General features: G+C 42.5%; 1 protein-coding gene across 1 annotated transcript in view; it reads right to left on the bottom strand.

Moving 5' to 3' along the window:
- The window catches only part of LOC307152123 (complement C3-like), a 42,129-nt gene that overhangs the window by 10,736 nt on the left and 7,621 nt on the right, over positions 1-23,772 (bottom strand). Inside the window, exons 17-29 of the mRNA XM_079860528.1 lie at positions 23,316-23,424; positions 22,017-22,105; positions 21,764-21,906; positions 21,338-21,544; positions 20,974-21,034; positions 20,632-20,715; positions 18,623-18,826; positions 18,344-18,419; positions 18,039-18,198; positions 10,194-10,289; positions 1,310-1,466; positions 932-1,095; positions 696-854 (exon numbers count right to left, since the gene is read on the bottom strand). Of these exons, the coding sequence (XP_079716654.1) occupies positions 696-854; positions 932-1,095; positions 1,310-1,466; positions 10,194-10,289; positions 18,039-18,198; positions 18,344-18,419; positions 18,623-18,826; positions 20,632-20,715; positions 20,974-21,034; positions 21,338-21,544; positions 21,764-21,906; positions 22,017-22,105; positions 23,316-23,424 (1,709 nt within the window). The remainder of the gene's footprint in view (positions 1-695; positions 855-931; positions 1,096-1,309; positions 1,467-10,193; positions 10,290-18,038; positions 18,199-18,343; positions 18,420-18,622; positions 18,827-20,631; positions 20,716-20,973; positions 21,035-21,337; positions 21,545-21,763; positions 21,907-22,016; positions 22,106-23,315; positions 23,425-23,772) is intronic.

Raw genomic sequence — 23,772 nt, forward strand, 5'->3', positions numbered from 1 at the left:
ACAATGGTAAAATTACCTGCTCTGATCACATGCTCTGGTAATAATAGCTTTGTAGGACTATATTTCATTTTGATAATTAGTATAAAAAATAAAAATAAATCTGTTAAATTGATTATGTTGATTGATTATTTAAAAATAATAATATATTGATATATTGATGTTTAATATTATTTTAATATAGGGCTATTTTCTGTTCCTTTTTTTCCTGTGTTGTTTATTTTATTTTAGTTAGTTAAATGCAATTAATTACTGCAAATTGTGCAATTAATTAGTTAATTTTTTTAATCGATTCCCAGCCCTAGTATTTATACAAAATACATTATTTGTATTAGTATTTCTCAGTTTTCCATTGCTAGCTGCTGATGAAAATGTATTTGTATACTGATTTTACTACCTACATTTTTACTTTTTGTCATGTCTTTTATTTTCTATTTATTTTTATTTTATTTTGTGTTGCTGTTGTTGTTGTTTTGTATTATCATTATTATTACTTATTTATACCTGTTTATTTTGTTTATTTACTTAATTTCTTTGCACCCTGAATGTATCATAAAAAATTATTAAAAAAATAAAATACCCCCCCCCCCCATTGATACAGACAACTAAATATGAAGGATGACGAATAATGATACAAAAACATCCACTTGACATGAACAGCACATATTTTATATCAAGTTGATGAGTTTAATCCTCACCTTGTCTGACCGTGTAAGATGCACATTGTCTCTTTTAATGGTAAATCTGACAGGTTTGCTTCTTCCTGCCACGGACAGCTCCACGTCCAGATTGAAGTTTTGTTGGTCCTTCACCTGCGTGCGATACTCTGCCACGGCCTGGAACACCATGATGGTCGCCTGGAAAGTGCAGAACAGCATTCAAAGACAAGTTCTGCATCAGTTTATCACAGTCAGATGATGAGATGTTAGTGTACCTGTGTGGTGCCAGATCCACCAAATTGAGACTGTTGTGAACGCAGCCAGCGCACTGCCTCTCCTGCTTTATCAAAGTCTTTGTCCTTCACAAGTGCCAGCACAGCATAGGCCGTCGCCTCCATTGAGTGTTGATGCTGTCCAGCGACAGTCCAGGACCTACCGGCTGATTCAAACACAAAGCAGGAATAATAACAGGACTGTGTTGCTGTTGGCTCTATATTCGTTCCATAACTGTTTTTTTTACACCAACACGTAGTTATTATTACAAACCAAAACTTACATAATTCTTTCAGAACTTCCACTTGGGTTTGTTTTATTGTTGGATGTTGTATAAAGAAAAAAAAAACACAAATTGTTGACGTGTTGGTGTGACTGACCTTCTCTGTTGCTGGAGTGCCTCATCAAGACGTCTTTATTGAGTTTTTCAGCATTGGCCATGGCGTAGGACGTCATCGCAACAGCGTAAGGATTGGTCAGTTGTGGAAGTCGACCTTCTAAGAATGCAACAGCCCTCCTGATACTTTCATCCAGACTCTATAAAAGAGAGTGTAAAAGAGTCAATTATGGTGTACTGTATGTTGTAGGATGTAGATCTAAGAACTTTTAACCTAACTCTTCAAGCCAAGTCAAGTCACCTTCATTTATATAGCGCTTTTAACAATATGAATAGTTTCAAAGTAGCTTTACAGTGATAATAGGAAATTACAGTAACAGAGATGTTTGTTAAAGTCTAACTGATTGTTATAATATTTCTGGATCTCATGCTGCAGAAACACAGGGTTTGTGATGTGAATATATTAGTGGAACAATACAATTGTTAGATTATAAAAACCTCAGTGCATCAGTCTGTTTCAGGATGATTATAAAGCCATCAACAGGTAACCATCATCAGCTGATCTCATTTCACTTTAGCTTTCTTTGCTGCTGCAAATGTGTTTGACAAAAAAGACAATAGTTAGAATACGAGTTAAGAGCCCAACTAATGGAAACACTAATCTGCCAGATATAAAGTCAGTCTGGTTAGTAATAAGTGAAGCTGGTAATGCTGTTTGTGGAGTTGTTTAATCCTCCTCTGCTGAGATCTTCACAGATTTAATGTCTTCTTTTCTCTTCAGTTGATTTCATCTGAGGCTGTGGCTGAAGTCAGTTGTAGTTCTTGTGTTTCTGCTCTTCTCTTTTTCTGTTCTCTTCTTTCCTTCAGTGATTCTGCTTGTTAACAGGCTTATTAAGGCTGAGATGACTCCATATTTAATATACACAGACTTTGTGGCTCAGATAAGGTCCAGTTCTGGTTTATTTATTTTGCTCTTGGCTGACATGTGGCATTGCTTTAAATTATCTGAAATTAAATGAAAATAAAACAGAAATTATTTTATTTGGACAAAATGAAAATCCAGTTCCCTTTCGTTGTCACTCCGAGTTACGTCGGATGACGACGAATGGGGTTTCGCTTAGAAAGCCTCTCACCTTCGAGTATATAAAACGAGCCAATGGCAATGAAATGCCATGGGTCTGCGGAATTTGCATAGCGTATCTCCGCCCCACGCAGTGGGTATATAAGGAAGTGCGCGAGCAACATGCAGATATGTTTTCGCTTCGGAGCCAAGTTCAGTACTTCACTCCACAAGCCTTCTGAGTGTCATCTCAAATCTCCTCGAGACGAGCGGCTCTTCAGTGTGTTGGTGTGACGGCGTGTTCCAGCGAGATCGCATTTCCTGCTGCTGTTTTGTGCAGTAATCTGCCTACAGTGAGTGTGTTTCTCCCCGGGCGCTTCAGCACTCTGCTTAGCTTTTCCACTCTCTAAAAGAGCTGCACGCGGCACGTCTTTTTCAAGACGGTTCGCCCGTGTATTTTCTATTTTCTGGATGTGTGTGCGTGATTCATCTGCCTAACGGTCGCAAGCGCTGTTTTGCGTGTTGGGCTTAATCACGCTCGGCAGCGCTCGTTGATGAGTCATGTTTTTCATTGCGGGAACATGACCATAAGATGTTTATAGATCGAGACTCAATGATCTCCATGTGAGTAGAGTCCCCTCTGCCACACCCCAATTTATCTCTTCCTCGAGAAGGGATACTTTGGCTGGTGGCCAGGGTGATCTGAGGGTTCGGTGAGGCACAACAACCGACGAGTCAATTCCTCGGCGACATCAGTACCTGCGTGATCCTGGGTCAGGTGATGTCCACTAGTGTGGTCCAGATATGGGCTTAGCCAGGTTAATGTGGGGGTGTCTGAGTTCATTTTCTAAGCTCCCCCATGTCCCGGGCTTGGCTCTTTGGCGGTGTGGCTTCGACCACCTGAAGTAGACTCGGGTCCTGCACCGATGGTCATCCATCCGTGCGGTCTCCTTAGTCTGCTTCCCGCCAAGAAGCATGCCTCCATGCTCCCCTCGGGTCTTCACCGGCCCTGAGCAGGAGCAAGTCGCAGGAGGGCGGCGCTGCCCGTCTCCGCCCCTTAGACTGCCACGCCAGCCTAAGCAGCACTCTTGAGACGGGCAGCCTGGTCGGCGGTCTGGTTGAGGATTGCGCCCAACAGTCTTCGATCACTCTATAAGCAGGCTGAGGACCTTCTGCACCGACGGTCATCTGTCCGTGCGGTCTCCTTAGCCTGCTTCCCGCCGACACCGGCCCTCTGCGATTCCTCCCCTCGAGCCTTCACTGGCCCAGAGTACGAGGAGGTCGCAGGAGGATGGCACCGCCTGTCTCCGTCCCTTAGCCGGCTAAACGCCATGCTAAGCAGCACTTCTGAGACGGGCAGCTTGGGGTTAGGGCTCAGTTCTTCTCAGTAGCTGGTAGCAGGGCCACTCCTTCCCCCGGTGGAGGGCCGGGGGAAAATTCTTGTTTCAAGAACTGTTGTCCCTTCCTCCAAGCCCCAAGAGGCTGTGGATGACAGCATGCCCCGCCCACGGGCCATGCTCCTCTCATCCCCCTCTGTCGCCAGACCCCTGCCAGAGCACGCCCTCGTGGGACGCTGGTCCTCCCCTGGCCTCCTCTGGCAGGACGCGGTTAATGACCGTGCCCCTGCACAGGGCCGCTATGCCACCCACGCCTGGGCCGGTCATTCCGCCTCGCTGCACCACCGACGGCACGTCTGTGGTTCCGTAATGTCCCGCTGGGTCGCGAGAACCATCAGGCTCGGCTACGCGATTCAGTTCGCGCGGTCTCCTCCCTGCTTCAGGGGAGTCCGCTTCACATGGTCGGTGGCAATGCCCCTGTCATGAGAGCGGAGGTCGCCACCCTACTGGCGAAGGGTGCGATCGAGACTGTCCCTCCAGCCGAAATGAAGTCCGGCTTCTACAGCTCTTACTTCATTGTACCGAAGAAATCTGGTGGGTTACGGCCAATCCTCGACCTGCGCATCTTGAACCGCTCCCTTCACAGGCTGCCGTTCAAGATGCTCATGGCCAAACGCATTTTCGAATGCGTGCGGCCGCAGGATTGGTTTGCAGCGATCGACCTGAAGGACGCCTACTTCCATGTCTCCATTCTTCCTCGACACAGACCGTTTCTACGGTTTGCTTTCGAGGGGCAGGCATACCAGTACGCGGTTCTCCCTTTCGGGCTAGCCCTGTCTCCTCGCGACTTCACGAAGGTCGTTGAGGCAGCCCTTGTTCCCCTACGAGAACACGGGGTTCGCATCCTGAACTATCTCGACGACTGGCTGATCCTAGCGCACTCTCGAGACCAGGTTTGCGAACACAGGGACCTTGTGCTCCGGCACCTAGCTCGTCTGGGCCTTCGGGTCAACTGGGAGAAGAGCAAACTCTGCCCAGTGCAGAGGATCTCTTTTCTCGGTATGGAAATCGACTCGGTCACCATGTGCGCGCAGCTTACGAGCGAGCGCGCGCAGTCACTGCTGACTTGTCTTCGTCAGTTCGAGGGCAAGAGTGCGGTCCCACTGAAACTCTTTCAGAGGCTCCTGGGGCATATGGCATCCGCAGCCGCAGTAACGCCACTCGGTTTGCTTCATATGAGACCGCTTCAGCTTTGGCTTCGCGATCGAGTCCCGAGGTGGGCATGGCAACACGGCACGCTCCGAGTCCCAGTGACTCCGACCTGCCGTCAGACCTTCCCCCCGTGGTCGAACCTCAATTGTCTACGGGCCGGAGTTCCCTTAGGACGAGCTTCCAGGCATGTTGTTGTATCAACAGATGCCTCCGCCACGGGTTGGGGTGCCATGTGCAATGGACATGCTGCCGCGGGCTCCTGGACAGGACCCCAGCGCCTTTGGCATGTCAATTGCCTCATGTTGCTGGCTGTACGCCTTGCCCTGCACCGCTTTCGGGCGTTGCTCAGGGGTCAACACGTACTAATCTGATCAGACAATACCGCCACAGTAGCGTACATCAACCGTCAAGGTGGTCTACGCTCCCGCCGTATGTCGCAACTCGCCCGCCACCTCCTTATATGGAGTCAGAAGCATCTGAGGTCGCTTCGAGCCATTTATATCCCGGGAGACCTGAACCAGGCAGCCGACGAGCTGTCGCGGCTTCGGCCTCTCGCTGGAGAATGGAGACTCCATCCCCAGACGGTTCAGCTGATTTGGGATCAGTTCGGGGACGCACAGGTAGACCTGTTTTATTCCCTGTCCGAGGGCACGCTCGGCACGGATGCACTGGCGCACAGCTGGCCGCGGGGCCTCCGCAAGTATGCGTTTCCCCCAGTGAGCCTTCTTGCGCAGACCTTGCGCAAGATCAGGGAGGACGAGGAGCAGGTAATTTTGGTTTCCCCGTATTGGCACAACCGCATCTGGTTCCCAGAACTAGTACTCCTCGCGACAGCACCTCCCTGGCCTATTCCCCTGAGGAAGGACCTGCTTTCTCAGGGACGAGGCACCTTATGGCACCCTCGTCCCGATCTATGGAACCTCCACGTGTGGCTCCTGGATGGGACGAGGTAGGTTTGAGTACCCTACCACCAGCGGTGGTGGCGACCATCACTTCCGCTAGAGCATCGTCCACGAGACATGTCTATGCGTTGAAGTGGAACCTCTTCGTCAACTGGTGTTCTTCTAAAAATCTTGAACCCACGAAATGCCCCATCAGTGTCGTGCTTTCCTTCCTGCAAGAAGGGTTGGAGCGAAGGCTGTCTCCCTCCACCCTGAAAGTGTATGTTGCCGCCATTGCTGCACATCACGACGCAGTTGATGGTAAGTCATTAGGAAAGCACGACCTGATCGTCAGGTTCCTGAGGGGAGCCAGGAGATTGAATCCTCCTCGTCCTCCCCTCGTACCCTCTTGGGACCTCTCAGTGGTTTTAACTGCCCTGCAGAGTGCTCCCTTTGAGCCTCTGCAATCAGTGGAGCTTAAGTTCCTGTCAATGAAGACAGCGCTCCTGGTTGCATTGGCCTCCATCAAGAGGGTAGGGGACCTGCAGGCATTTTCGGTTGACGAAGCGTGCCTGGAATTCGGGCCGGCTAACTCTCACGTGATCCTGAGACCCCGGCCTGGATATGTTCCCAAGGTTCCCACCACACCCTTTCGAGATCAGGTGGTGAACCTGCAAGCGCTGCCCTTGGAGGAGGCAGACCCAGCCTTGGCACTGCTCTGTCCAGTACGCGCCCTTCGTGCTTACGTAGACAGAACGCAGTGTTTCAGGACCTCAGACCAGCTCTTTGTCTGTTATGGTGGGGAGCTGAAGGGAAAGGCTCTCTCCAAGCAAAGGTTGTCTCACTGGATAGTGGACGCCATTGCTTTGGCTTACCAGCAGCAAGGTCGACCGTGCCCCCTTGGTGTGACGGCCCACTCCACTCGGAGTGTGGCATCCTCTTGGGCTCTAGCGCATGGTGCCTCGCTAATAGGGGTTGCACGACTACTGATTTCTGCTAGTCGATTTCTTATCAAAACAATACTCGAGTTACTCGACTACTCGTCGTTTATGCTACTGTATATGAAAAGACATGAAATAGCTAGATCTTATCAATAAACATTTATTAATTCATAGCCTAATGCAACAATTACATAAGTAAACTCTCAAAACATTATAATTATGACATTTCATTTTTAAATTTTAATTTAACAGTCTAAAGCCAAATAAATAGCCGTTCTTGCCTTTCATTTCAGACCTCTGCTTCTAGGGGCCGTTCACATATCGCGTCTTTTCCGCGCTCAAGGTCGTTATTTTAAATGTAGGCGCGCGGCCGCGGCGAGCGCGCTCATAATGAAAGCAACGGACGTGGTGCGCTAGTTTGTCTAGGCGGGTTTTTCCTTCTCATCTCCAGAAATATATCTAGTAGTAAAGCTAATGCAAGGGCTAGAAATCAATTAATCCTTTGCTGAATGATACTTCTTCGTCGTCATCATGTAGAGCGCAGTTTGGTTGCATAGCAACGACAGACGCCACGGGAGCGCAAGCGCTTGTAGGAGACAGTGGCACGGCCGCGCGCGCTTTCCACACGTTTTTAGAAGCAATATGTGAACGGCCTCTTGCAGAGTTGGCCAAATTACAATATTTTTGTCATCCTTGATGAAATTCTTCCACACATCTGACGCGTGGTGTCTGTTGGTGACGTTCGCCATTTTTAATTAATTTCTGTTTAATGGACGCTCGAGTAGTCGATTGTTTCCGACAGCGTCGACTAGTGGTTGAAGTAGTCGATCTATCGACTACTCGACTAGTCTATGCAAGCCCTACTCGCTAACAGACATCTGCAGAGCTGCAGGCTGGGCGACACCCAACACATTCGCGAGATTCTACAATCTCCGAGTAGAGCCAGTTTCTTCTCATGTACTCGCTTCAACTAGCCGGTACTAGATTCTGCTCAGGTGTCTTCGCTTGCTCGCCATTCCTCTCCACGGACAGGATACGTGCGATATTTCCTCAGGTGAGCCTAATAAGCCCTGAGTCTCCTCCAGCACTGACGACGTCAACGCCAGAGTTATGCCACCGGCAGCTTTCGCGCTTGGCTAGGTGCCTCCATGTGCATGGTTCCCCTCCGGGCGACCCCCACATGTGTTTTTCCACTGTAAGCCTCTTGAGCATGTGTCTTTCCCTTGGCAAGCCATCTTGCCACCCCTGGGGTTGAAATATTCCACCTGCGGCTGGACACCCCAGTGTTACTCCGTATGCAGCCCTTCGGGGTCATATGTGTATTCCAAGTCCCCCCCTTCGGGTTGGGCATGATTGCATATTTCCACTGAGATATGCTTCCCAGTGTACCTTGGTATTCCTGTGTTAAGTAGGAGTCCTTCGTCCGTGCCAGTCTCACGAAAGGGAGCTCAGACTTACGCAGGGCACTGGAAGACAGTCGAGAGGTGGCGTGATTACACTGGGAACCCCATTCGTCGTCATCCGACGTAACTCGGAGTGACAACGAAAGGGAACGTCTCGGTTACGTATGTAACCCTCGTTCCCTGAGTAGGGAACGGAGACGTTACGTCTCCCTGCCACTTCCGCTGTACCGCTGGAACGCCTGAGTTCAGTCTCGGCTCCTCAGCGAAGACATATCTGCATGTTGCTTGCGCACTTCCTTATATACCCCCTGTGTGGGGCGGAGATACGCTATGCAAATTCCGCAGACCCATGGCATTTCATTGCCATTGGCTCGTTTTATATACTCGAAGGTGAGAGGCTTTCTAAGCGAAACCCCATTCGTCGTCATCCGACGAAACGTCTCCGCTCCCTACTCAGGGAACGAGGGTTACATACGTAACCGAGACGTTTCTCTCAATTCTAATCTTGGTCCCTTGGCTATGTACAATAAGGCGCTTGTGAAGAACTTAGGCGTATTATTTGACAAAGAACTCAAATTTGATAAGCAAATAAATAATGTTGTTAAATCTTGCTTTTTTAATCTGAGACTTCTATCCAAGGTAAAGAGCTTTCTTACTTTTAATGACCTTGAGAAAGTTATTCATGCTTTTATCTTTTCATGACTCGATTATTGTAATACTCTCTACACAGGAGTTAGTCAGACAGCATTGGCGCGTTTGCAGATAGTCCAAAATGTGGCCGCTAGGCTATTGACAGGTACAAGAAAGCGTGAGCACATTACTCCAATTTTGTACTCTCTCCAATGGTTGCCGATCCGTTTCCGTATAGAATATAAACTTTTAATGTTTGTTTTTAAATCCTTAAATGGTTTGGCACCTACATACTTTGATTCTTTAGTGAAACGTTATACATCAAATAGATCCCTGCGGTCTTCCGATCAGTCTCTTTTAACGATTCCAAGATCTAGATTAAAACATAGGGGGATCGTGCTTTCTCGATCGCTGCCCCGAAACTTTGGAATCTGTTACCAGTTCACATTAGATTGGCTCAGACTATTTCCAGTTTTAAATCATTGTTAAAAACTCATCTATTAACCCAGGCTTTTAATTCCTCTGGGCATTGAGTCAAAATTCTCTGTTGTTGTTCTCTGTTGTTTTTTGTGGTGTCTATGTATTTACTTATATTTTTTATGTCTGGAAAGCACATTGGTGCAACTGCAGTTGCAATGAATTGTGCTATATAAATACAATAAAGAAAGAAAGAAAGATTGCTATGGCCTGCTTGTGGCCCAGATTTGGCAAACAGGAGCGGTCCGCCCAAGTGCCATCATTCCACGCTGCATGTGGGCCAGATCATCTTTCCACGTGTGCCAGATGTGGGCCGGATCTGGGCCAACACAATGTTGCTATGTGGGAAGTGATACAGTCAAATGACAGAAAAAAAGGTTTTAGACAGTGATGAAGTCATAGATATTCATTTTGTTTGCCTTGACTCTGTGGCCACATACAGTATTCACTGACTGCAACGTTTTGGCTGTGAAGAAGAGCTGTCAGTTTTAATAATTTACCCCCTTTGATATCCACAATTTTTGACTTAAGTAATATTAGCAATCACAAATTTGTAAACCACCTTTGAAAGAGGCCCTGTGTTTGGTTTGGCTCTGTGTTTTTACATTTTTTGTTTAAAAGGTATCCAAAAAGGGATTTTAAAGCAGTTAATAATAGAGAAATACTCAGGAGAGTCAAGTCAAGTCAAGTCAAGTCAAGTATATTTGTATAGCGCTTTTCACAATACAGATTGTATCAAAGCAGCTTCACAGTATTAATTAAAATAATACAACAATGTTTGTTTCTAGTGGAATTTATTGATTGATAAAATTCAATTAAATATCCCCAAAATATCCCCAACTGAGCAAGCCAAAGGCAACAGTGGCAAGGAACCGAAAAACTCCATCAAGTGACCTAATGGTGAAAAGGATCCCCAGATAACTACTGTGTTTCCTCTATTTAAGAAATCCCTGAGCGGCCACTGGAGGTGAAACAAATTCACTTACACCAACTGATCTTGCACAGATCTCTCTGCTCTCCTGCATGGCAATCACAACAAAGGCTGTCAGAGAGGCATCAGCATCTTTACCTTGTACATCACCCTGGAATAAAGCACACATAAACAAGACTATATCACAAAACAATCAGATTATGTGTGAGTTTTAATCATTTAATAACAATTTGCACATTCATGTACAATAATAAACATTGCTGGTCTCAGAAAATCTAGGTGTGAATTTGGCGTCTGTGAGTAACAGAAATGCTGACAATAAGTGGGATCACATCCCCTCATAAAACCTTTTTTTGTATTATCTATTTTATTTATTTATTTTTGGGGGTATAATATTTGCATTCTGCTGTCTAAAGCTTTTTCATTGCCTTTGCGTTTAAACCTTAAAGTATTTCTAGAATACTGGTTAACCCTCTGGGGTCTGAGGGGTTTTTGGGGTCCTTGAGATGTTCTGACATGCCCTGACATTTGTGCTTTTTTCAGTTGCTTATAAACATATTAATGGCAAAGGTGTAAATTCACTCTATTTAGCACAAACAGGGCTACCATAATATGTGAGCACCATGCATGTACATGTTTGTATTTTTGATAGAATAATGTTTATGCATGGTTTTTTAAAAAACAAAAAACTAAAGTTTCTGAAATAAGGCCATAAAACACATTCTAAATATATGTAAATAAGACTTTTGACTAATGGATATCATTGCCTAGAATTTTTTCTTCAAAATTATGTGAAAATCATCCTGCCTAATCCATTCACATAACACAATACATTGATTTAAATCTTGTAAAACACTTTTTGTTTGGAAAGGCCATATGCGGGTGGGCGTGATTCACACCTGCGGAGTCAATGGGGCCCGCATAATGAGGCTGCATACGTAATGAGCCTTTCATTCAGGTGTGTGACTGAGCCACAAGAATGCAAGGACAATATATAACTGGTTTGTTGTTTTTTCCACAAATTTTGCTTGCAAATTGTACAATATCCAAGGTAAACATTTCTAGTAATTGTGCAGTTAATTGTTCTCATACTGTATTTTCAGATTTGGAATATATTCTCTTCCCAAATGTGTCACTAATAAAGCATAATAAAATTATTTAAAGAGAAGGCTTATAATGACCTTTTAAGATTTTGTTTACATCTATCCTTATATATATATATATATATATATATATATATATATATATATATATATATATATATATATATATATATATATATATATATATTATTTTTTTTTTTTTTTTTTTTTTTTTAAGGTTATACAATTACAACAACATTTAAAATTGTAACAATATTTCCAGTGTAATCTTTCTTTGTATTCGCGATTCATATTAAAACAGTATTTTTGCCAGCTGTAGTAGCTCCACAACAGCACGCATCTGTGCGTTCATTCATTCAGATTAGAACAAAGCAAACAGAACTGACCTATTCCTCAGCGGGATCCGTTTGCTCCTCGAAATGATACTTCCCGAACTTCTGAGGTAAATTTTTGCAGGATTATTATCAAGATAGTATTATTCCTCACAGCATCGTAAAGTACATAAGTCTGAAAGTGAACTCGCGGTGTGTGTTATCCAGCTGATGTAGGCGTTTCACAGGTTTGTTTGGATCGCCTCACATTTGCGTTTGAATAGCGCGCGCTCTCCGTGGGCGGAGCACATTAAAAGTTAATTAGCTGAGATGAGAACGACTGACATCTCTCTCTTTGCATACATATTACATAAACTGTGAATATTTGTTTTTTATAAAAAATACGTCGTTTAAAAGAAGAGAATTCAAGCTTCATGCCTGTCTGTCTGTATGCCTGTTTGACTGAGTATTCACTGAGTTATGGTTCATTTCCGGACGCGTTTCAGAATGGACTACACTGACAGAGAGGAGGCAGAACTCGCATCATGTTTATTTTTCTTTATTTGGCGAAAAGCACAACAATTTGTTTTTATTGTGAGTGTACACAAAAATAATACACACTTAACAGGATAGATTGATGTACAACACAAGCATATAAGATAAAAATTAATTTTTTTTTTTTTTTTTTTTTTTGCACTCATACGGAAAAAAACGAGCCTATCGCGCCGGCGCGATAGCCGACCTCAGGGGGTTAAACTGCTGTAAGCTACAATATAACATTTTATCATGGCTGTGACGTCTTTTATAGTTCACTATAGTGATTATTATAGATGTCTTACACTGCAAAATCCCCAGTTAAATTAACACTGCTCAGTGTTTATATAATCCACACACAGAGTGTTCTAAGTAACACTGAAGCAGTGTTAAAGTTAATGAGATAATTAAGTGATTGAGTGATGATTGAGCATTACTGAAGACATCTGATGATAACAAGCAGGGTTGCCGCTGCTGTCACTGCTAGCCGTTTGTCTGCTGTCTGTTAGCATCCCGACACCTCAGATAATTCCAGCCGCGGAACTTGCCATCTCTGCCGTGTTTGTGCTTTTTTCGCAATTATTATATGCAGTTTAATACACCCATTATACCTTCGCCCACACCGCTGGTTTCCATCATTGTCGAGGATTGAGTATCGAGAGAACAACCAGTGCTGTTTTTCAGTTGGATCCATCTGTGAACATGCACTCATGACATGAATGTCTGACAATTTTGTTGCTTTTTGCAGTTTTCATATTTAAAGGAGACATATCATGCTTTTAAATCGTTCCTTTTTACAGTGAGGAAAATAAGTATTTGAACACCCTGCTATTTTGCAAGTTCTCCCACTTGGAAATCATGGAGGGGTCTGAAATTGTCATCGTAGGTGCATGTCCACTGTGAGAGACATAATCTAAAAAAAAAAAATCCAGAAATCACAATATATGATTTTTTAACTATTTATTTGTATGATACAGCTGCAAATAAGTATTTGAACACCTGTCTATCAGCTATAATTCTGACCCTCAAAGACCTGTTAGTCTGCCTTTAAAATGTCCACCTCCACTCCATTTATTATCCTAAATTAGATGCACCTGTTTGAGGTCGTTAGCTGCATAAAGACACCTGTCCACCCCATACAATCAGTAAGAATCCAACTACTAACATGGCCAAGACCAAAGAGCTGTCCAAAGACACTAGAGACAAAATTGTACACCTCCACAAGGCTGGAAAGGGCTACAGGGAAATTGCCAAGCATCTTGGTGAAAAAAGGTCCACTGTTGGAGCAATCATTAGAAAATGGAAGAAGCTAAACATGACTGTCAATCTCCCTCGGACTGGGGCTTCATACAAGATCTCACCTCGTGGGGTCTCAATGATCCTAAGAAAGGTGAGAAATCAGCCCAGAACTACACGGGAGGAGCTGGTCAATGACCTGAAAAGAGCTGGGACCACCGTTTCCAAGGTTACTGTTGGTAATACACTAAGACGTCATGGTTTGAAATCATGCATGGCACGGAAGGTTCCCCTGCTTAAACCAGCACATGTCAAGGCCCGTCTTAAGTTTGCCAATGACCATTTGGATGATCCAGAGGAGTCATGGGAGAAAGTCATGTGGTCAGATGAGACCAAAATAGAACTTTTTGGTCATAATTCCACTAAACGTGTTTGGAGGAAGAAGAATGATGAGTACCATCCCAAGAACACCATCCCTACTGTGAAGCATGGGGGTGGTAGCATCATGCTTTGGGGGTGTTTTTCTGCACATGGGACAGGGCGACTGCACTGTATTAAGGAGAGGATGACCGGGGCCATGTATTGCGAGATTTTGGGGAACAACCCCCTTCCCTCAGTTAAAGCATTGAAGATGGGTCGAGGCTGGGTCTTCCAACATGACAATGACCCGAAGCACACAGCCAGGATAACCAAGGAGTGGCTCTGTAAGAAGCATATCAAGGTTCTGGCGTGGCCTAGCCAGTCTCCAGACCTAAACCCAATAGAGAATCTTTGGAGGGAGCTCAAACTCCGTGTTTCTCAGCGACAGCCCAGAAACCTGACTGATCTAGAGAAGATCTGTGTGGAGGAGTGGGCCAAAATCCTTTCTGCAGTGTGTGCAAACCTGGTGAAAAACTACAGGAAACGTTTGACCTCTGTAATTGCAAACAAAGGCTACTGTACCAAATATTAACATTGATTTTCTCAGGTGTTCAAATACTTATTTGCAGCTGTATCATACAAATAAATAGTTAAAAAATCATATATTGTGATTTCTGGATTTTTTTTTTTTTAGATTATGTCTCTCACAGTGGACATCCACCTACAATGACAATTTCAGACCCCTCCATGATTACTAAGTGGGAGAACTTGCAAAATAGCAGGGTGTTCAAATACTTATTTTCCTCACTGTACAAATAAATCATACATTTGTGGTCTATATAAAGCGGAACTGCAATGCTTGGGTCTGAATGCCTCATTATTATAGCTCCACAGGCCCCTTTTCTACCCCTTTTCTGATGTGCGTCTGAGAGCAACTCGTTTTGGTGCGGTCTTTTTAAATGCAAATGAGACACGTCATACCCCGCCCCCTCTCCAGGTTGCAGAGGTGACACTCGGTTCAACTCCACCCCGATCGGCTATTTTTATAGTTTGATAGCAGAGATACGATTATCTAGCGGCACAGAAACTTTTGGACATCCAAGATTTGTGTCAACACAGGAAACATTTCATCATTGGATAGTTTTTTCGTTTTATTAAAGTGTAGTTTTATGTCAGGTTAATTTCCGGAACGCTTTTCAGAAAAGATAAGACAACTTATTTAGCACAATTCACACGGTAATTCAGGAAAAAAATATCTCCGAATGCTCCACATGAAACTTTGGTCTTCCAACCTTTTACCACCGTGTCGATTTATTTTGATTAATATGTGCGAGGGAGAGAGAGCAAGACAGCGCCTAGTTTGGAGACGGTGAAGTCTTGTTTACACTTTCGCCTGGCTCGGAAGAGAGAGAGAGCACGCGCGCGTGTCTCTCTCTCTCTCTCTCTCTCTCTCTCTCTCTCTCTCTCTCTCTCTCTCTCTCTCTCTCTGCTCGTTCTTTCAGTTAAACATGCGCCCTCTCACAAGCGCGGCAGTTCATCTACATTACTCACCGATCAAATAAGACTTTGGCGGGCGCTAAAATAAGTTCAATGCAGGAAAAACCCTGTTGTTGCACTTTCTACTTGAAGTGCTTTGCGTTCGTGCACACAAAAATGACTTTACCCACAGATGTGGGTACATTTCCGTGGAAAATAAAACTCAACCAGGCACTTTGAAGAGGTTCTGATGCTGGGAGACGGTGTAGTGAAGCGTGTGGGTTACTACATCCAACAACCGAACATTTTAACTTACACTCTCGTAACCTCTGTCTGCATCCTTGAGCTTGGACTACAAAATTGCAGCGAGAAATAATAATGGCGGATTGCTCGAAGTGTTGGGCCGGAAGTCAATGTCCTTATTTGGCATCCGCTGCAAATACTGTGAAGTAATAGTTCACAAAACGTCATAGATAACAGAAAAATCGGAACAGGCTGCAAAATATGACCAAAACAGAATATAAAGATATCAACGAAGCACCTGAAGAGACTAATTTCAAATTTTCTGTACTTCTAAACACTCCAAATATACAACAAAATGCATTTAAGGGCTAAAAATATGGATTTAGCATGATATGTCCCCTTTAAAAACGTCTATAGATATAGAGGCTACACTCGTTCTGCGGTACCGACACCGTTGCTCTCATGGAACAGATAGACTGTAAATGCTTGCTTCTTTACCGTCAGATGAAATCCTGGAGGTGTCAGTGCTTACTCTGCATCCATGCAATAAATGCACATCCTTGAATGAGCGAGGCTTGCTAGCGCATTTACTTGAACTTCTTAGGTAATATCTATGGCCCCATTTATGAACTTGACTTGCGATGCCGCGCTGACTGACATGTAGGCGAATTAATCACTCACACACACACACACACGCTCAGAGCAATATATTAAGTTACTGCATAATACATTTTTAACTAGCAAAATAATACAGCATCACGATAGCTTTAACTATTGGCTTTACATCATCAAATCAGCTGCCACTTTAGCGCGAGGCCTGTGCAGTCGCACACTTGGCACAGCACTTGCGACGGTACTGCCAGTAGCATATAGCATTAGCTCCTTAGCCTGAGCTAACTTGGGCGTGGTTTCAGCAACAGGCACCTCAGCTCCACCCACATCCCGCATCACATTAATCTGTTATCCGGGAGTGACGCGCTGCCAAGACGGTGATGGCCGGCTCCACACACTTTTGGCTTCAAAAATGCTCTTTAGAAACTTATGGGTGACGTCACGGACACGACATCCATATGTTTTTTACAGTCTATGGTTAGTACTGGCTGTTAATGACTTTGTTTTATATTGTCTGCTTTATTATTTTCATAGTCCTTAAACGATTTATGTAGTATTTATTTTTGTACGGCATTTAATTTTCTGATCCTGGCTTTTATTTGTGTTATGGTAAAGGAGGTCTTTTATTTTGACATTCACCCGTGTGAGCGGATATATTGTGCGTGTGCTCCAAACATTTCAGTACGGAACGAGACCCAGACATAAATGGTTGTGGCGTCAAAGGTTTATGGTTTGCAAAGAGTTTTAAAAGGATTTAGCTCCTGGTTTACAGTTTTTCTCAATGGCAAAAACACTAAAACCCATTGTCTGAACAAAGTTCTCAGTTGCCTGAACTCATTTAGCTAATTGTGCAGTCTGTTGTCAATACCTTAAACCATTTCACACGATAAACCACAATTTGCAGATCTCACTTAGACTTTACAGCAAAACTCTAAACACATTCTCAGTCTCAAACATTCTGCACTCTAATGCACATGTCATCCATACTGATAAACACAAGAGGCAACAATCAAATATAAATAGAGAACACAAGTCATTGACTGAACTCAACCACTCAACACTGATTTAACCTGTTTCAAATGATGCCCAAAGACAAGAAGCAGCACACTGATCACGTTTACTCCTTTGATTTTTGTCCCTTTTAGTATTGTATGCTGTAGTACAGTGCATTGAAGGCTGTATACTGTACAATGAACACACTGTATGGCCCTGAACATTGTGCTTTCCATTTGTTAACAGCACTGACTGCTCAATAGATTTTGACTGGTTGCAACTTGCAGGTTCATATCAACAAAGAACAATAATTACAGTATCACAGAGACAAAGGACAAGTTTGTGAGATGCAGGGTACAGTATTGTAAAAATAGGGGTACAAGAAGAAGAACAAAAAAATTGCAAAGAGCAAAGCAGAGTAGTAATTTCTGATCAGTTTTGAGCTACTATGATAGAACATGTTTTCGTTCATCAAAAGACAATGACGGAAAAATATGAAATTTGTTTCGAGATTATAAATGTACTTCTCCCTGAGAACTATATGTTTTGAACAATGTGTTTTCTATTTTTTGGTGTATTGTTTACTGACTGCTTGATAGTGTATAACATTTTGATCACTTTGTCTATGATTTGAGAGCAGTGTTTGATTTTGAACACAGGTAAAACTGTTTTGAGGCCAAAGTTTCATTTTGCGAGAGGAGTCAGAGGTTTTGTGAATAGTGCTTGAAGATGAGGGTTTGTGTTTAATGTTTTCAGAAAATGGAGCAAGGTTTCAGAAATTGTGTTTTAGCAATTGAGAAAAACTGTAAATGGAGAACAAGCTCTTCAGTTGATTCTCAACAAGTCATGGTGGTGTACTACATCATACGGCATCCAACTGTGATCTTATCTTTGAAGACGGACATTCAAATATCATAGAGTCAAACCACAGAGATCACAGACAAAAAATTCCTGGTTCTGGATCATTTCATCTGCTGCGTGATTATTATTTTCTGAACACAGGTGAACACAAACAGGCCACATTCAACTTACCACCATCTCTCCATGAGTTACAGCTGAATCCTCTCTAAAGGAGCCGTCTGGCAGTTGTTTGTGGAGAACCAGACACTTGAGGGCGCTGCAGATCACATTTTCCTCTATATCAATTAAGTTACTGGCCATGGCGAAGACTTTAGCAACATATACAGTCAGCCTTTAACAGACAAACAGAAGGAAATTAATAAATCAAATTAATTACAATTTCTAATTATTTTTACTATAACTTACTACTTATAACAATGTTAAATAATACAATATGTAAGAGAAATCAGGCATGAAATGAAACAAAAAATAACTACCATGTGCTGCTCGGCCTGTCTGTCGAGGCAGCGTAGGATCCATCTGGTTTACGGTAACCCAGCTGCAATTGATAACCTTAATACACAAAAGATAAAAAAGAATATTTATTTACATATATTTTCCACATTTTTCATGAGAGCATCTTTGAGTGTGCTTTTGATTTTATTTCATTTTCTTTAGGGGTGAATTCAGGTTGATTGGGACACATTTTCCTAGTCATCTTAATGGCAAAATGTGTCCCAATCAACCTGAATTGACCTTATATTTGTCCTTCTGACCTGTGTTGATATGGTTAATGGCTTCACTACGGCGGTCTATTCCAACAGTGTCCCACTGATTGGTGCTGTCCAGATAATGAGTGGCAATGACAGGTAGAGTCATTAAGATCATGTTTGCCTCTCCATCACCACTGGGCTGGACAATAAGGCGACCCATGAAGTCTCCACTGATGGCCTGCTCGACTGTCTGAGAGATCTCTTCACCTGGAAAGAGGAAAGAGCAGGCTGAGAATTCAGTTTTTTTTTTTATTATCTTCATCAAGATGGAATATTTTGTATGTAACATTCTCAACACTATTTGGTTTTGTATCTAGACAGTTTCAAATTCTTTAAATCTTTCCCTGACAGCGTTTTTGATCATTTTCACAAAGTTTAATGGACCCCAGAATACTTTGTTGTAAGAATATCTGAACATGCAATATGTCAAAAGAAAGAACATACCGTAGTCTTTAAAAAAAAAAAAAATTATATATATATACATACACTGTAAAACCTAACAGTAATATGTACTAAATAAAATTGAGTTCACAGCACACACAAAAAAAAAAAAAATTTATAGACTTTTTCCCTTCAATAGTTCGGATTCGGATTGAGCTGATCAACAAACGGACAGGGAACTACCGGGTACGTCATCACGTTGAAAGGTCACGCCGGCGCCACCATAAGTACCGCGCCACTGTTTACAATGCGACCGTACGTAGGAGGATAGTTCAAATAGTATTGTTTGCTATATAGTAATAGTATTCAGTGAATATGAATATGAATAGTATATGAATAACATTCTGATGAATATGAATAGTAGTTCAAATAGTATTGCCGGCGTGACCTTTCAACATGATGACGTAGTTCCCTGTACACTTGTTGATCAGCTCAATCCGAACTATTGAAGTGAAAAAGTCTATAAATTATCATTTTCTTTTTTTAAATGACCTATCGTTTCGCTAGATAACAACCTCTTCTTCAGCTGTGATCGCGTACAGCCCGTTTAAACACTTCAAAGACTTTTGAAACTGCATTGATTTGGACTTAAAAACGATGGTGACCAATGAAGTACATTGGAGTCCATTGTTAGACGAAAAATCCAGAAATGTTTTCCTCAAAAAACATAATTTCTCTCCCACTGAGGAAAGAAAGACATGGATATCTTGGATGGCATTGGGGTGGGTAAATTATTAGGAAATTTTCATTTTGGGGTGAACTAATCCTTTAATGTTGATTATAGTGTTATGTAATCATATGCATATGATTACATATGATATTACACATTTCTGCATCTTTCTCGCATGTGTTTTGATCAGGAGATTCAGTACTATTTCAGAAGATGCGTATAATAGCGCGCCCTACCGTATAACAGTGAAAACATGAAAAGATGGAAAATGCCCTCAATGGCGAGGAAAGATTAAAGATCAGATTGCACTTACCTGCTAAAACTGTCAATGACATTTTTATATTCTTACAGGTTATATTAAAAAATATATATATTTTCTTCATTTACAGAATTTTAAAAACATAAAAAGGATAATTGAAAATGTTATTGCTAAGGGATCTGTCAATTGCATTGCACTGCTTTTAAAACATTCTCACAGTAAAGTGTGCTAATAGGGATTACAAGCGAAGAAAATGAGAAAACATTTAAGAAATTAAAACTTCGCTTGAGTGAGCATGTGTGGCAAGCAGTAGATTTCAAGTTGAATGTGGTTTTGATCACAATGCATCTTAGTTTCATTTACACATGATTTTTAATCAAGTGCTTAAACTTAAACCACACAAGTGGAGAATAAAATCTTGAAAGAAACCTTCTCAGCATCCTCATACAGAACATAGTTGCAATTGCAATTATTGCAAACCAACCCGAGCATTAATATTACTACAAAACTCCTGGAGTAGAAGAAACAGATGGATGCCATCAGATGATTGTATATATAGCTTCATCTCTCTTTAAACAAAAACATGCATACAACCTTTAAGAAATAATTAAAACACATTCATGAAAACATATTTTTCCTCACCAGTAATCGAGATGTAGGTGATAACAGGTGTGTCTGGAACCCGATCCTTTAGTGTTTCTGCTTTAATAACTACAGGTTTTTCCCCTGTTCCATTTGGGATGAGAAACAAAGACAAACAGGAAGATGGAGGAAGAGTAATGAGTTGGTAAAAATTTTGTACACTTTTGGTGAGTAAGAGTAGGAAAAAGTGTAGGAGTTCATTCTGGTCTCTTGATTAACTCGAACTATAATGATATTTAGAAAAGTTTTTTTTTTCATAATTGGCTGAAAGTATAATGTGTGTAATGTTGTTTAATGAAAGTAACACAGCAGTGTTAATCTGTGGTTCACAGTAAATCTCACCATTCTTAACAGGATTGAGCTCCACATTATCTCTTTGGAATGGAATCAGCACACCCTCAGACTGAGAGAGAGAGAGAGAGAGAGAGAGAGAGAGAGAGAGAGAGAGAGAGAGAGAGAGAGAGAGAGAGAGAGAGAGAGAGAGAGAGAGAGAGAGAGAGAGAGAGAGAGAGAGAGAGAGAGAGAGAGAGAGAGAGAGAGAGAGAGAGAGAGAGAGAGAGAGAGAGAGAGAGAGAGAGAGAGAGAGAGAGAGAGAGAGAGAGAGAGAGAGAGAGAGAGAGAGATTCAAAATATGACAAACTTTGCCAAAACTGATTACATTAATGAATGACCAGATCAAAATAGACAGAAATCCCATCAAACGTACCACCACCTTCAGGGTCTTTCTCACTCCATCCTCATACTCAGATATTGAAGCTTTCACCTCAATTATGTGTTTTCCCAGAGTCATGGGAATAATCACATATGAAACCGCTATGCTGGAGTCTTTGTCAACGTTTACTGTTGTTCTGTATTTGCCTTTCTTACTGGCAAAGCTGCAAACATCTTCTGTCTCCATAAACTCCACACGCACCTGTGAAAACAGGAGAGCGGGACACAAATCTCTTCAATATCTAGAGGAAACTTCCTCCAAAGTAAATGCATTTCAACTGAACATGAAATGTGTGATGACAGAAGATATTTCTGATATGTCTATGATTTGACTCCTGCAGAAATAGTTATTATGATGAACATGGTTTTAATGTATAACATAAATTAAAAAATATTTTTTTTAACATCAAATCAGATCTACCCTCTTCAGATTCCTTGGTGTGTAGTTGTGAATAATGGCCTTGATTTCCAGTTGTTCACCGCGCACAGCTGAATAAGGGATCTTGAGGTCAATGAAAAATGGTTTAAAAACTATAATCTCCTCAGGTTCTGCCACACAGATGCCTTTGAGGAGGAACACAGACACACAGAAGAGTTTAAAGCAGCAGCTCCTGGATGATGATGATGATGATGATTTTCAGACCATGTATCCTGTGTTTGCAGCTTCATCTTACCAAGTGTTGGTGACAGACTGACAGCCAAGATCTGCCAGGTAGTAATAGAGTCTTTCATGTAGATCACTTTATCTCTGACTGGTGCTGGACTGAGATATGAGGAAAATACAACAAAAACTGTTGAAATACTGAATGTGGAATTCTAATGGTTGTTTATCATCACACACACACACACACACACACACACACACACACACACACACACACACACACACACACACACACACACACACACACACACACACACACACACACACACACACACACACACACACACACACACACACACACACACACACACACACACACACACACACACACACACACACACACACACACACACACACACACACACACACACACAGGGCCCTATCTTGCACCCAGGGCAATTGACTTTGTACACCGATGCATGTATCATTCCTATTTTGCACCCGACACACAGCGGACTTTTCCCTGCACAGACGCACGTCGGTAAATTAGGGAATGAACTTGCGCTCCCGGGGGGGCGGTTCAGCGAAAAGAGGCGGCGTGTTCCGGCGCAAACGTTCCCTGGTGCTATTTTGCAGTTTCAAAAAACTATTTGTGTTATTCAGATGCTATTTTAAGGGCGCATGCTTGGCCATAATCAATGTAGCGTGTGCACAATGCACATACACTTTGCTTCTCTCATGTACACAGAAGCAGCAGTTCTCATTTTTGCAAACCATACATAATTAACAAGGAAAAATATTATCATGAGGGAAATCATTGTTGTGTCCATGAAGATGTGAAAAAATAGGCATAAATCTAGCTTACACATTTACCCACATTATTATACGCCTGTTTAACCGAAGCTAATTTGGGTGGGTTTCTCCATCCTCATACAATGTCACTTCTCTGTGTTTTACGGCCCTGACGAGAACGCCGGTCTCCTCGGCTGTGAACCGCTCCTGGCGTGCGTCTGGCAAATCCGCCGTTATAATAGCAATCTGCCATGGAACAAGCACGCCTGCTCTTAAAGGGAATGTGAGATGACGCTCTGATTGGTTTATTGCACGTTACACCCAAACCACACCTATGAATAATGAAGCTACTTCAGACCAACCCATTTTAGATTTGCGTCGGGCGCAAGAGTCATTTATCCCGCCGGTATAATAGCAACAGCGCCCGAGATCCGCTCATAAAGTTACTTTACTCACACACACACACGTGTCACCAACAACTCTCGTCGAATGAGTTCATGTAAATTACTTTCTACGAGTCACTAGTGGTGTGAACGATGCTCAAATGACGGCTTTTGTCTAAAAGTCTCTTACTCACCAATTCTCACATAGATCAATCTCTTCCCAAAGCCAACTCTCAGGGAACTGAGTACGTGACACGATCTCATCAGAGTCTGTATAATAGTCATCATCATCATCCTCATCATCTGTTGTAACAGATAAAAATGTGACAGAATAGACCTAATACAGCAAAAGGACAAACAATCAATTTTGTAAACAAGTTTAAGTTTTACAAAGTCAAGTAAAAATGTATTAGGGTTCCAAGGCCAGATGGTGCTAGAACCCTATGCACTGATTTACCAATAATTTATTTTCTGAAAGTGTATTGGGGGAATGCTATACATTTGTGAGAGAATGCAAAAGTATTGTCATAATATTTTTCCTCCCATCTCATATTTTTTCCCACCATGTCCCTTAACGGGCTCTGTAGACATCATGACTGGATCATTACTAGCATATTCTGATAATCCTCAAGATTAATGTTAACTTTATTC

Source organism: Squalius cephalus (assembly GCF_949319135.1).
Source record: "Squalius cephalus genome assembly, chromosome: 2".
NCBI lineage: Eukaryota > Metazoa > Chordata > Actinopteri > Cypriniformes > Leuciscidae > Squalius > Squalius cephalus.